This window comes from Camelina sativa, chromosome 3, assembly GCF_030686135.1.
Source record: "Camelina sativa cultivar CO46 ecotype springtype chromosome 3, ASM3068613v1".
Lineage (NCBI taxonomy): Eukaryota > Viridiplantae > Streptophyta > Magnoliopsida > Brassicales > Brassicaceae > Camelina > Camelina sativa.
Window position 1 is genome coordinate 23,207,278 of NC_141882.1, and position 15,481 is coordinate 23,222,758.

General features: G+C 35.5%; 2 protein-coding genes across 2 annotated transcripts; one reads left to right on the plus strand and one right to left on the minus strand.

Moving 5' to 3' along the window:
* Positions 1 to 1,415: 1,415 nt before the first annotated feature.
* On the minus strand, positions 1,416 to 7,943 carry LOC147947589 (uncharacterized). Its single transcript, XM_087507355.1, has 4 exons — positions 7,834 to 7,943; positions 7,119 to 7,200; positions 2,023 to 2,172; positions 1,416 to 1,889 (listed from the first exon to the last, which is right to left on the minus strand). The coding sequence occupies exons 1-4, from the start codon at positions 7,941 to 7,943 to the stop codon at positions 1,638 to 1,640; spliced, it is 594 nt and encodes a 197-aa protein (XP_087363481.1). The 3' UTR covers positions 1,416 to 1,637.
* Positions 7,944 to 8,099: 156 nt separating this feature from the next.
* Positions 8,100 to 10,911, plus strand: LOC104777536 (fructose-1,6-bisphosphatase, cytosolic). The gene is made up of 12 exons (XM_010501812.3): positions 8,100 to 8,664; positions 8,884 to 8,931; positions 9,024 to 9,098; positions 9,196 to 9,257; positions 9,363 to 9,429; positions 9,539 to 9,652; positions 9,760 to 9,846; positions 9,921 to 9,991; positions 10,072 to 10,137; positions 10,239 to 10,325; positions 10,424 to 10,499; positions 10,653 to 10,911. Exons 1-12 carry the CDS (start codon positions 8,506 to 8,508, stop codon positions 10,764 to 10,766), a joined length of 1,026 nt encoding a protein of 341 aa, XP_010500114.1. The 5' UTR covers positions 8,100 to 8,505; the 3' UTR covers positions 10,767 to 10,911.
* Positions 10,912 to 15,481: the final 4,570 nt, after the last annotated feature.

Below are 15,481 nucleotides of genomic sequence, written 5' to 3' on the forward strand. Positions count from 1 at the left end.
GCAGGAAGAAGAAGAAAAATTCGAGTAGGAGCTGGTTTGATAGTGAGGGTTCTCGGACTTAGTTTCTTATTTGGAGAACTTAGTAAAACTTATTTTCCCCTCGGTACAACTATTGTCATTTGTGTGTGTTTGTTTTTTGTGGATTATCTTGATAGACATGTTTGCTTATCTTTAAGGGAAAACTTATTTCAGTTAAATTGTGATTATCTTCCTTAGGTTAGTTGCCAAAAATAATTATATTATTATTTCTAATTAAAAATTGTAATTAAACATTTATAATTAAAAATTGATAATTAAAAAAACAAAATAACTATATTATTATTTATAAATTTTCAAATAAAAATAAATATGACAATTGTATAAATAATTAACAACAAAAATATTAAATATACATTACTAATTGAAAGAAAGAATTGTCATAACAATTTTCATCATATTCAAAGTTTATCATGAAACACCTTATACTTTAAGGGTTACTTTGTCGTTGTAAACCACATATAATTACAAAAGTTTAGAAAATTATGTTTTCAAACATATGATCGCATGAACATGTGTAAATGTATCTCAATTAACCATAAACCATGTGTGCAACTAAAATTATTGGGTTTTGACATGGTATAACTAATTACAATATAAAATTCGGAATTGTACAACTTGTCAAGATCGGTACAATCTGAAAACTTGGAACAACTAGTGCATTTTGGCGGCTACACATGTGTAAATTGGCGGCTACACGTGTTTAAATTGGCGACTACACGTGTTTTTTATGTGTCAAACAAAATTTTAATTTTTGAAAAATTAAATTAGAGCGAATTATCTAGGGCTTCCAATCGATTTGCGATTTTGGGGGGTCCAAAAAAAATTCATTCCTCTCCCCTCTCCCTCTCTCTTGCGATTTCTGGGTCCAAAAACAAAAACAAAATTTCCTCTCTTTGGGTTTTTTGGGTTTTCGATTTCTGGGTTTTCGATTCCTCTCTCTGGGTTTTCGATTTCTGGGTTTTTGCGATTTCTGGGTCATCTCAAATCTTGAAATCTAATATAGACAGCTGAAGATGGATAGGAGCAGAGATATGAAGAAAATTAAGAAAATATGTTTTCTCGTTTTTTTTGGATGTTTTCTTGTGGTATGTCTCAGAAGATGGTACGACTAAGTAGAACTTATTCTTGGAAGATGGTACAACTACGTAGTACTTTGTAATAGTACAACTAAGTAAAACTTGTTCTTTGTAATGGTACAACTAAGGATCGTTTGTGTGGTTCCATTTGCCGATTGCCGGTAATTTGTCTTGTTCTTGTGTGTTATTTTGTCTGCTTAAACACACAACATAAATTTTGATGCAAACTGAGTGTTGTACTTAAAAACATAGTTGTACTTACTTTAACATTCCAACCAAGTTGTACCTAAAAACTTAGAGTTGTACTTAAAAAAGAGAATTGTACTTAAAAAAAGAGAGTTGTACCTAGTTAAACATTCCGAGTAATTAACAAAAACCATAAAAACAACCAAAGAGTTCACATACTGACTCATAAAAGTTCACATACTGACTCATAAAGGTTCACATGCTCCTTACTTTTTCGAGTTTTTCTGCCTTGTTATAATAGGAGTCCTTACGACAACGGAAGGTCCCGTCCCCTTCTTACACCGTGCGAAGCAACAACATCCACATACCCATCAACTTATGATTTGAATCCTTAAGCATATGGAAGAAATGCTTGAACTGTGGGTGCCCTAAAAACCAATCTAACTCCTCTTCTTTAAGATGACCGCCTAATAAGTTTACCGTCTCTGAAATAAAACACTTTCCAGACATTTTGAAAGGCTTCGTATACTGGGAGTAATCGAAGTACATATTCAGAGGTTGCATTACGTCGCATTCATCCTCAGATCCCTGCAAGACACATATCTAGTTATACCAAGTTTTTCTAAGTTATACTTTTTCTAAGTTTTCCTAAGTTATACAGTTATACTTTTTAGAACGAATTCTTATTTGAACGGTTATACAATATAGAGAAGATACATACCGATGAATCCTTATCATTTGACTTCTCAATTGAGTTCGTCTTATCGGAATCACGTTCAGATTCATCCCCACGATTTCCTTCTTTTCGAGATCTGCTGGGGGATTCGATTTTTCCACATAGCTTGGGTTCTTTGTACGAACCATTACGACTCTTGCACACAAAAAAACAACCGATTTCAACTTCCAATTCATGAAAAAAATCGACAAAACCCCAAAATTGAAAACCAAATTATCGAAAATCGAAACCCATATTACCCGATTTTGAAAAACAAATAACCAAAATTCGAAAAACCCCAACCTATTTCAACTTACCCAGAATCGAGTTATCCTTAGTTGCACTTGAGGGAGAAGAATAATTAGCGGGAATTGAACGAGGGAGAGTGGAGTCGTGAATGAAGGAATTCGAAAAGTTGGGTAGTTAAAGGAGAGATCCGATTTCAACTGGATTGTCCGAATTTTGTGGGTTTGGGTGGGTATAAGGTGGTTCGATCTGTAAATAACAGAAATGATATAGGTTTATTTGTCTTTAACCACATTTTTGATTTAAAAAAAAAAAAAATAGTTTGTTATTTTCGCAGGGGATATGAGAATAAACTTTTGATTGCAAGGGTATACTAGATTTTGGTCCGTTATTGAAGACGTGATATGCTTAAAGATTCTAATGTCACCGGTCAAGTATCATGGTCCGATGATCGGTTATCAAGACCAGGTGGTCAGCTGTCCAGACCCAGTGGTTGATTCTCAAGATCTGGTGATTGGGTGTCCAGATCCAGTGGTCGATTCTCCTGATCTGGTGGTTACTTATCAAGATATGGTGGTTGATTTTCAAGATAGGACGATCAGAGTTAATTCATGTGCTGCCTTTTGTAAGTTTGCAATCAGCCGAGGCCCTCTTTCGACGAGACATTTTTTTACTCTCCACTGGTTGTATCTTACACCACTGAGCCCATTTTCCGACAACTTCCACTTGCTGCATCTTACATTGGTGGCTTTAGCTTTGTCAGAACAGCTAGATCTAAAATCGAATGCAACTTATGAACCCTTCTGCCACCACATCTCGCCGGTCAAAGCCGAGTACTTATCTGCCTCCCACACCAGTTTTATGATGATTTCCTCCGTTCTTTTTTGGAGTGAAAATTTGGTCCACTAAATTCATGTCTTGGCCCTTTCATGGCCCAATACAAAATAGTTACCCAAAAATCTCTTTTAGTGATCCATCAAAAGTAAAGTCATGCAGTAATGTTCGGTCACCGAGGCAAAAAACTCAAACAAACATAGTCATTTTCCTTCTTGATGAACTGCTTTAATTGCTAGAGTCCATAATTACTCGAACCAGTGTTGTTAGTACGGTGTGGTTTTATTCTCTCTCCGGAACTAATAAATGAGGACAATAACATGGAATTGTCAAGGGGCGGGAGCCAAATTGACTCTTCGTTAACTGCGTGAGATGTGTCGAATATACTCACCAGGTTTTTTTTATTTCTGTAGGAAACCAAAAACGACAAGTTTTATCTGCAAGACACATGCAAACTGATTTAGGTTTTGATAACCTTCAAACTGTCGAGCTTGAGGGTGCTAGCGGCGGTTTAGCTTTATTATATTTGAATGATTTTCCTGTAAAGTTTTTGTTATTAGTTGACCGGTTAATCGACATCAAAACTATTATTAATGGAAATCGGGTCTATATGTCATTTATTTATAGTGACCTTGTCCCTGCAAATTGCGATTATATGTGGGAAAGACTAATGTGTATTGGAGTTTCGGAATCCAATCCTTGGTTTATTATTGGGGATTTCAACGAAATAACAGGAAATCACAAAAAAAGAGGGGAAAAAAAGATCGGAATCCTCCTTTCTACCTTTCCGCGCTATGATTGATTCATGTGGTATCATTGGTTTCCCTTACCAAGCAAACCAATTTTCATGGATTGGTCAACAGTCAAATGGTAAGATTCGGTGTCGCTTGGATAGAGCCATGGGAAATGAAGAGTGGCACAATATCTTTTCCCACACTAATGTGGAGTATATGAAGATGTGGGGCTAAGACCATTGTCCCCTCCTTGCATGTATTCTTACACGTCCAAAAAAGTTCTTGAGAAATTTATGTTTGACAAGCATTGGATAGACAAGCAAGGCGTCAAAGAGGCGGTGGTAGATGGATGGGGAGGGGACGACAATTCGGTCGAACGATCCATCATGAAAAAAATCCAAAATTGTAAAAGAGCAATCTCCATTTGGAAGAAAAATAATCAAACAAACTCAGAAAAACTGATTAAGGAACTTCAAGAAAAGATTGATGAGACATATGAAGATGAACAAGCATCGTCGGAAACTCTGTTCAACCTAAACTGGCGGCTCTGCGAAGTTTATAGGGAAGAGGCAACATATTGGCACCAAAAAAGTAGAGAACTTTGGCTTGCGAAAGGAGATAAAAATACAAAATTTTTCCACGCTTCCTCAAATCAGAGAAGGGCAAGGAACAAAATCACTGGCATCCTTAATCAACTTGGAGTTTGGGTTGATACAAAATAAGGAATTGAAAAAGTAGCGGTGGAGTATTTTGACAATCTCTTTTCTTCCTCGAATTAGAGCGACCCTACATTAGCCATAAAGGATGTACCTATATTGGTCACACCTGCTATGAACGAGCATCTCACTAAGGAAATCTCAGAAGAAGAGGTCAAACGAGCTTTATTCTCCCTGAATCCGGGAAAGGCTCCAGGGCTAGATGGGATGACTTTTTTGTCCTTCCAAAAATTTTGGGAAACCATAAAAGGCGATCTCACTAAGAACTTCTTTAGCTATGGAATTTTTGATGGCAAGCTAAACGAAACAAATATATGTTTAATCCCTAAAGGAGAACGACCTCATGAAATGTCAAAATTTTGCCCTATTAGCCTTTGTAACGTGAGCTATAAGGTGATCTCGAAAATTTTGAGTTTACGACTCAAAAGGTTTTTACCAGAACTTATATCTGAGACCCAATCTGCCTTTGTCGCAGGAAGACTAATCATATATAATATCCTCATTGCTCAAAAAAATTTTCATGCCCTCCATTCCAACCAGGCCAACTGGAAAAAATTATGGCAATTAAGACAGACATGAGCAAAGCTTATGATAGGGTGGAATGGAATTTCTTAAGAGTTTTGATGGAAAAATGGGGTTTGATAAAAAATGGGTGGGTTGGATAATGCAATGCATTACCTCCGTCTCTTACCGAATTTTGATCAGTGGGGATCCCAAGGGACGGATTAGGCCAACACGCAGGATTCATCAAGGGGACCCAATTTTCCCATATCTATTCATACTTTGTACGGAGGCGCTAATCGCTCAGATTAAGAATGCCGAAAAAGAGGGGAAGATCCAGGGATTACGGATTTTGAACGCAAGCCCACGGGTTTCCCACTTACTTTTTGCAGATGACAGTTTATTATTTTGTAGAGCCAATTCTCGCCAATACAAAGAAGTTATCGATATAATCCGCTTTTATAGCGAGGCATTTGGACAAGAAATTAACTTTTCCAAATCTTCTATCATGTTTGGAACCGAGGTCCCATCCCATATATGACAAGAGATCAAATCTATTGTTGGGATATCACTAGAAGGAACATGAGTACATACTTGGGTCTCCCTGAGAAGATTCATGGGTCAAAGGCACAAGTCTTTCCATTCGTGAGGGATAAACTCCATAAGAGGGTAAACTTATGGACCTCAAAATTCCTATCCAAAGGAGGCAAGTAAGTCCTGATAAAATCAATGGCACAAGTAATTTTGACATACGTAATGTCGTGTTTTCTCTTACCAAAAGCTATATGTTCAAAATTAAATAGTGCCATAGCCAATTTCTGGTGGAGCAATAAAGCAGCTAGTAAATGACTACATTGGATCTCATGGGAGCAAATGTGTACTCAACTCTCGGAAGGTGGGCTAGGCTTCCGAACACTAGAAGAAATTAATCTTGCTCTGTTGGCAAAGCAGCTATGGAGATTGCTCAGATATCCAGATTCTCTCCTTAGTCGAGTTCTTAAAGGGCGATACTTTCGATATTGTAGTCCATTAGAGATACAAGTATCAAATCAGCCTTCATATGGCTGGAGGAGCATGTTGGCGGCAAAACATGTTCTCTCGTATGGACTCCATAAGACCATAAGCTCGGGGTTCAATATGTGCATCTGGACTGAACCATGGATCCCAAATACGCCAGCACGGCTGCCACAAGGGTTAACCAATGAGAGAAATCCCTTGATTTGTGTTAACACCTTGATTTACTTCAACACAAAAAGTGGAAAATGGAGCATCTTTGGGAATTCTTCCCCTCGAAAGAAATTACCCTTATTTTGGGAATTAAACCGAGCTTAAATGCCTCGAGGGACGGGTATTCGTGGTCCTTGACAAAGTCTTGGAGTTATACCGTTAAGTCTGAATACGAAGTCGTGAGAGCTATCTCTCGCCCTGTTTGCGACCTCCCTCCTCAGGGACCTAGTGTTACAACACTTAAGGCTCAAGCATGGAAGTTAAAAACATCACGAAAGCTGAAGCATTTCGTGTGGCAATGTGTGACTGGGTGCTTGGCAACATGCCAACGCTTGCATTATCGCCATATTGGTAGAGATAAGGATTGCCCTAGATGTGGAGCGGAGGAGGAAACTATAAATCATATGCTATTTGAATGCCTCCCAGCACGTCAAGTTTGGGCTTTATCGACAATCCCTACCAATCCTATGGTGTTTGCCTCAGCTTCCCTATGGGAGCGGTAGAGACTATGGTGCACTTGATCAAAATCTGCGGACATTCCCTTGGGTGATGTGGTACATTTGGAAAGAAAGAAACAACAAAATGTTTGAAAATATCTATGAGTCTCCGCAAGATACAGTGGAAAAAGCTATCCAAGAAGAAGAAGTTTGGAGAAGAGCAAATAATAGAGACTTAGCACCAGCGGTAGTAGAAGCAGGATACCATCCCAAAATCTCCCAAACGCTTCATGGACATAAGGAAACATGAAACCAACCAAACCACGCAAGCAAAACACCACAAACAACAAAGAACAGTCATAACAAAAGAGATCTCAGGCTTAGATCAGCCATGGTCAAGCACTCACCTCTTTTGCAGGAAGATTTGATTGAGAACGGTGGAAACAACACCTTAACAAGCTTCTCCTTCGTTCCCAGCAACAGCTGTCCCTTCCACAGCCAAAGATCTCACCAAAACACCAATAACAATCCCAAAATCTCGCAAAACCACTCTCCAACGCATTCTCTCCGTTTTCTCTCTTTTCTCACTAAGCGGCGACAAAAACAACTGAAACCCTCGACCTGGGTCGCTTCTCCACTTAAATATTCGGTTAAATAACGCAAATAAACCAAACCAACCCAAAATCGCGAATTAAAACAATCTGGTTGAACCAGAAAAAAGTTGGTGTCGATCGACACCCATTCCCAAATTCTATTATTTGGTTCGCGGATGTTACATGACCATTCTCCAACTATAAGGATCAATTAAAATAAAATCTCTCAGTATCATATTTTACATATCATCCAATTCATTCGTTACAACCGTCCCTGCTTATTTCAGATAAACAAAATGAAAAAAAATCATATTGGAAGACCAACTCTAGCCTCAAATTCGTATGAATCTCTTGTTACCAATTCACCATATGTTTCAACCGAGATGATAACACTTGCTAAACTTCGTTTACTAAATATATATCAAATAACCAAAATTATTATTCCATATAGAAATCTAAAACAAAAGAAAGAATATGATGAGAATAAGTTCAATCGATGAAGCGTTCATGAACGTGATTGCTCTAATACCATATCAGAATTAAATCAGTCAAGGAAGAAGAGGAAGATGAGCTAGAGCAAGAGATAGAGAGCAGTGCTAAAGAGGTAAGAGTGATGAAAAGTTCGTTATCCTCATTCATTATTCAGTGTGTACAAAATTTGTTTATATACAAGTATATGTTAACATGACGTACACGCATGTAGTTTAAGAATAGAATACTCTAATAATTAACATGATGAGTAGCACGATGATAATCATGACGCCAAATGATGAGACATAAGATAAAATTATGAAAGATTGACATGTTTTCAATTTTAAAACTTTAGTTATAGAAATGTGTTTTGCTTATTTATCTAATAAAATCGGTTTAACAAAATATGACTGGATGATTAAACAAAACTTTAGACCATATTTTTACGAGGACGAGGTTTTTGTTAACATTATCCCGAAATACAAATGACGGCCCAAACCTGTCACAGCCACGTGTCATCCCGATCTCTTCTTTGGCTTCGTTTGAGAGAAAACGTTCGATGCAAACCGGTCGCGTCTTTATCCTCAATCTCATCATCATCCTCGAAACTTGCAACACACAAAATCCAAGTATAAAGGTTGCAACTTTCAATCTCTTCTCTCTCTCTCTCTCTCTTTAAAATATCTGATTCACAAACACGCATTTGGTGGGCTGAGAAAGGATCAAAAAGATGGATCACGCAGCAGATGCTCACCGTACGGATTTGATGACCATTACGAGATTCGTGTTGAATGAACAATCAAAGTATCCTGAATCTCGTGGGGATTTCACTATTTTGCTTAGTCACATCGTTTTGGGATGCAAATTCGTTTGCAGTGCTGTTAATAAGGTAATAAATTCGGTTTTTGGAAATTTTGTGTCAGGGCTAATAAATAAATGTCGCTTTCGATTTGTGTAAAGGTTCGGTTTTTATGGTTGATGATGAATTGATGATGATGATGATCGGGAACCCTCTTTAGATGTGGACTTGTCTCAAATCGTCTTTAGTGTTTTTGAGGATGGCCCATTGAGAGTTAAAGTTCTAATTTTTATGGTTGTGCTTGTGCAGGCTGGTTTGGCTAAGCTTATTGGACTTGCAGGGGAAACTAACATTCAGGCAAGTTTTTTTGTTTTTGTTCAGCTAATAAGAATGATTGGATTTGATTCTTTTTTTTGTTTCTGAGATTTTACCATTTTCGATGTAATTAGGGTGAAGAGCAAAAGAAACTTGATGTACTCTCCAATGATGTCTTTGTCAACGCTTTGATCAGCAGTGGCAGAACTGTAAGTAAAATTGGTATTTTTATCAACTTTAGAAAGACTCCGATAGGTTTTCATTTGTCTCTTACAATAACTTTTGGCAAATGAAACTTTGTGTCAGTCTGTTCTTGTCTCGGAAGAAGATGAGGAAGCTACGTTTGTGGAACCATCCCACCGTGGAAAGTAAGTTTAGAATTGATCATTTGTTGGTTCACCTAATGGAAATGTTATTGTTTGTATTGGTAACTGTCATTGGCATAATCGAGTTTTTTTTTTCGTTATCAACAGGTACTGTGTTGTTTTTGATCCGCTTGATGGATCCTCAAACATCGACTGTGGTGTTTCCATTGGAACAGTATGTTTCTTTCTCTCACCCAAGTTTTCTTTTTTACATTGTTAGAGGGCTCGGACAGTGAATCATGTGAAAAAGTTTGTCTTTTTGTGTTTGGTTTCATCGTGTGTAGATTTTTGGAATTTACACGTTGGACCACACTGATGAGCCAACCACTGAAGATGTTCTGAAACCTGGGAATGAAATGGTGGCAGCTGGTTATTGTATGTACGGAAGCTCTTGCATGGTACTGAAAATGAAATTCACAATGGCAACATTAATATCAATCAGTCTGATTAGTTATTTCTCGTTTTTTTTTTTTTAATTGAATGTGATTGGATCTCTCTCTCTCAGCTTGTGTTGAGCACTGGAACGGGTGTCCACGGATTTACCCTGGACCCATCTCTCGGAGAGTTCATACTAACTCACCCTGACATTAAGGTAACCGTAATAAATAAGGGTTGTCCTCTCTTTTTATAATTTCTCAAAGATTCATTAGTTTTTCTTGTCCTCAGATTCCAAAGAAGGGGAACATTTATTCAGTGAATGAAGGCAATGCGCAGAACTGGGATGGTCCAACTACAAAGTATGTATCGAAATAACTTAAATCTTATTCAAATCATCAGCTGCATTCATATATTCATGGTTTTTTGGCTGTTGGTCTAGGTATGTAGAGAAATGCAAGTTTCCTAAAGATGGTTCACCCGCGAAGTCTTTGAGATATGTCGGAAGGTAATTGGGAAAAAACCTCCTCTGTTTTGAGTTTTAAAGCTCATTCATAGAAACTAGCCTATGCTTTTGTCTCTGTTTTGTTAATATCATTGTCTTGACAGTATGGTAGCCGATGTTCATCGCACGCTACTTTATGGAGGAATCTTCTTGTACCCGGCTGACAAGAAAAGCCCCAATGGGAAATTGCGGTAAGCTTAGGATTACACTGACAGTTAAAATATAACCGGTGAAAGTCTTTCTGGTTTTAAGTTTGATAACATCTCCATAAACCTACATATGTGAACAGTGTCTTGTATGAAGTCTTCCCGATGTCGTTTTTGATGGAGCAAGCCGGAGGCCAGGCCTTTACGGGCCAGAAAAGGGTATAATTTGTCCTCTTTACCTGTTAAATGCAATCTTAAATCTGATTTTCTTCTAATATGGCACTTGACAGTCACAGAAGTGTAAAGATTTTGTTGGTTATAGTTATATGGTATATGGGTCAAGTAGTTTTACATTTTAATGTCCTGATGCAGGCTCTAGACCTTGTCCCAGAGAAGATCCATGAGCGTTCTCCAATATTTCTTGGTAGCTACGACGATGTAGAGGAGATTAAGGCTCTGTATGCTGAGGATGAAAAGAAGAACTAAGCTTCCCGTTCTTCGTTTATTCTCTCACTGTCTCTGTCTCTGTCTCTCTTCTTTCTATAAAATCTTCTTCTGATGAGACAAACTCATTTACTAAAGGAAGACCTTTCTCTGCCTTAGTGCACATAATAGTTCTCTTTCTTTTCAATCTTTTATTTATCTTCAGCTCGCAACATCCATTGCTTGATCATTCCAAGCTTGTCTTTATAACCTTATTTCATGTCTGGAGAAGCAGCCTCCTATCATGTCAACCTTTTTAATCGGAGATTAACACTACACAAACATTCGAGCTTTCCATATATATATAGCTACACTGAAAGTAAAGTTTCATCTTTGATCCATTTTGATTTGCGTTATCTGTTCCACAAGTTTCTAAATACGATGGATATATCTTGGATTCTAACCGAATTTTTAATTTTTTATAAAGTCAATTCACAAAACCTTTAAACTACAAATAACAAATTTGTCAGTTTTAAAATCATTGACCAACTATATCTAAGTTCCACTCACACCCATCCTTAGACCATCTCCACTAGAGAAACCATCTAAATTGCTCTAAATTAAACTAATCATATAACTAATATTAAACTAATCAAAGCAATCCACTAACAACTTTAAACAAAATTACCCTTCCATTAAAGAACCCCTATCAAAGTTGCTAAATCATCATAATTCAAATTTTTAAATTGATTGCAAGTTTTTTTATTGTATGTAAACCTTTAATTGAATCAAAACTATATCAAAGTTTAGTTTTCAGGAACTATGTACAAGAAGACACAGCTTATAATCAAGATTGAACTACTCAGATTCTATAAAAATTTAGCTAGAAAACTTAGTTAAAACATTACTGGAAAGAGAGATTCACCACAAAAGAACTTAAATAAAACAGACCTTTTATTGAATATAAATCATTACCAGTTTCTACTAATCCAATCAACTCAAATATTAGGTGGAGGATATAGCTGAGTATGAAACAGAGTTTAAAAAAATCATATCTTTATTTACTCATATTACCTATAACTAAAATATATGTATTTTTTATATTTACTCAAGATCCAACCACAATTTGACATGTAGCGTGTCTTAGTGGTTGCTTCCGTTTTTTCTTATAGAAACGCTTCTCTGAGTAGTAAACTTAATTTTGAGTTTTTTGATTTATTTTTAGCCCACAAAAATATTGAGCAACTCCGTTAATAACGCGACTGAAAATGTCCTTAGTGTTATTTACATTTCATTGCTGTTCATCTACAAAATATCATACAGTCAAGAGACTTTTACCAAATATCTCTTTTGCATTTACTTGTTTCGAAGTCCAACAGGAACGGCCAAATATGTAAACAATGATTACGATTTGAAAAATTTATAAAACACGTGTTGGAATGAGTAGAATCATGAAGGGTCAACATACTTGGTAGCAACGACATTTATGCATTACCAATAGTTCCCACTGTCGTTGCTTCATTACGTATCAAGAGAACGTGTAGAAGTTTTGATTTGTCGCAAAAGTATTATAAAACAGCGCTTTGATTGATGTATTGTTTTGTTTCCATTTTATTAGGCACCTAAAACGACTGTTGCATTAGAACCATTAGGCCATCTGTATTGGAAAAACTTATCTGGTGTTCTTAGCCTTATTAAAATTGAAAATAATAAAATAGTAGATTTAGGGCATCTTTAATGGGGAACACTTTTGAGTGTTCTTAAAGTAAAAATATTATGAAAATAATGTAATATCATTAGTTTAGATATTTTGTTAAGAAGTTAGTTAGACCATCTTTATTGCTACAACACATATTGTGTTCTTAAGGATTTTAAAATAATAAAAATGTTGAATAGTGGGTATAACTGTTCTTAACTAATTGAAAATTGTTCTTATACAAGAACTGTTGAATGTGTGTTCTTAAGTATAGACTATTAATTAATTATTTTAGTTTTTCTAAGATCACTACAACTGATCTACCGTTAAAGATGCCCTTATTGGGAGAACATATTTAAGATCATAAGATTTAATAATATAATAATCTTAAACATATTACAATTTTAGAAACTTTTAAAAATTACATTTAAATTGCAAACTAAAAAAACTTTTACTAAAATTCAAAATACAATACCAAATTCAAATGAAACAAAAAAACATTGTAAATAAAATTAAAAAAAAACAAACAAACACATTACTTAATTAATTAAAGCACACAAACATTTTATTTAATTAATACATTGTTTAATGTCTAAATTTATTCCATATATTTTCAATCAAATCCTCCTTTAATTTGTGATGTGCTTGTCTATCACGAATTATTGTATGACCATCACTTAAATCTTCAAGATTTGAAGGCAGATTTACTGAAAACGTAAGATCCGGAGTAGTTCCGGTTCCATCTTCTTGTTGGAATTCTTGTTCGTCATAGAGTGTGTATGAATCTCGTTCATCTTCGACAATCATCTTATGGAGTATGAGACATGCTCTCATAATATATGCAATTTTACCCTTTGACCATAAAAGAGATGGATTTTTAATCATGACGAATCTAGATTGCAGGACTCGAAATGCACGTTCAACATCTTTTCGTGCACCTTCTTGACGTTCTGCAAACAAACGATGTTTCGGGTGTTGTGGTTGTGGGATGGATTTAACAAATGTCGCCCATTCGGGGTAAATACCATCCATCAGATAGTAAGCCAAATTATACTCACTTTAGTTGACATAGTACGTAACTTCGGGAGCTCGACCGTAAATAATGTCATTAAATACTGGTGATTGATCAAGAACATTTAAATCGTTACAAGTACCTGGAACTCCAAAAAATGCGTGCCATATCCAGAGATCTTGTGAAGCTACCTCCTCCAAAACAATTGTTGGTTTACCAGTGCCTCGTGAATACATTCCTTTTCAAGCGGTTAGGCAATTTTTACACTTCCAATGCATACAGTCGATGCTTCCAACCATCCCGGAAAAAATTTTCTCGGTTGCAAAATATTGTTTCCAATCAGAGTATGCCACGTCACACTAAAACTAGGCCAAAAACAGTTCTAGTTTAAGATCCAAAAATATGTTCTAAGTCCACTTTTCCTATATTTTCATTTTTAAAAATCCTAAGAAAACCCTAAGAACACCCATCATGTTTTACCGATAAAGATGGCCTTATATCATGTTATTGGATCTTATTGTAGAACTGTTTTTGGCCCAGTTCCAGCATGACGTGGCAACACGTGAATGGTTACGTTTTTTTGAAGAGAAAACATTTCATTTCTCTCCTTTTGTTCGAAATCGTTGATCTTAGGGTTTTCCTCTTTCTCTCTTTTTTTTTATATCTTTAATGTTTTTTTTGTTTCATAACAATTTGGTATTGTATTTTGAATTTTAGTATAAGTTTTTTAAGTTTGCAATTTAAATGTTATTTTTTTAATTTTTTAAAATTGTAATATGTTTTAAATTATTATATTATTAAATCTTATGATCTTAAACATATTCTCTCAATAACTAATTCCTTAAACAAAAGATTTAAATTAATGATCTTACATTATTTTAATAATATTTTTACTCTAATAACACCTAATTGAGTTATCCCAATACAGATACCCTTACATTCTAATTCTTTTTTTGTTTTTTTCTTTTTTTTTTCTTGTGTCGTCTACATTCTTTATGTCACACGTCTCTCTTTAAAGGTTGAAAAAGAGTAAATACTAAATAGATAACATGTGCCGAAAGATATTAGATCCCATCGGTGGTACTTTACAATGCATTTAGCGGGTAGAAGCGGTTAACTGTTCGTATATATATTTTTTTCCTCAAAAGTAAATTTTATTAATTTAGCAAATGTCTTTACATAAAGCTTTACTAATTAAGTATAGAAATTATGTTTGTTAAATATTGGTTATATTAAGCATGGAAGCTTTACAGAATGCTTTTAGCGGATAAATTATGTTTGTTAAATATTTGATGTTTTGTAAATAGAGCAATAAATAAATTTTTCGGCCGCTTGTATGGCTAAATATTTATACTAATTTTGTAACTCGCAATATATTTCAGGACCATTTATTTGTTATATTTAGTTTGTTTTGTTTAGTGTTTGAAATTATATTTTGATTTTTAATTAGTATAACAAAAAATAATGGATCTAAATTATTTTACACAATCATAGTTATGTAACCATTTATACGCTATGATTAAGTCACATTTTCCTAGTAATTTAATTATTTTACACAATCATAGTTAAATCAGCTTGATTTTATATGTCAATTATTCTAATATTAATAGTATTGAAAATAATAAAATGAGGATTTAACCGTGTTAGCACAAATTTAATGATATTTTATTAATTCCAACTTGACCTCTTTATAAATCATCTACTATATAACTATATTATATATATATATAGGTCTGATGAAGAGCAAATAAAAACTCAAGGTTTAGGCCTATGAGAAAAGGAAAGTCTAAAAGTCGAGAGCAAATAACGCCTGGAGCATGAGTCTATCACCTAGAGGTGACCTTTCGTATATCGGTCGTAGGAGTGCGGGCCGTGGAGTCAGTAGCACATGAGTCCTTGGCTGAGTGTTGTTCGAGATTCGAGGACGAATCTACTTTGGTGGGGGAGAATTGTAACGCCCGCGAACCAAAACTCTGCGTTTTGGGGGTGGGTGACGATCGACACTCATGGTGGTGTCGGTCGACACCACTTATTTCTGGTTCGACCAGATTGATTTAATTATCGATTTGG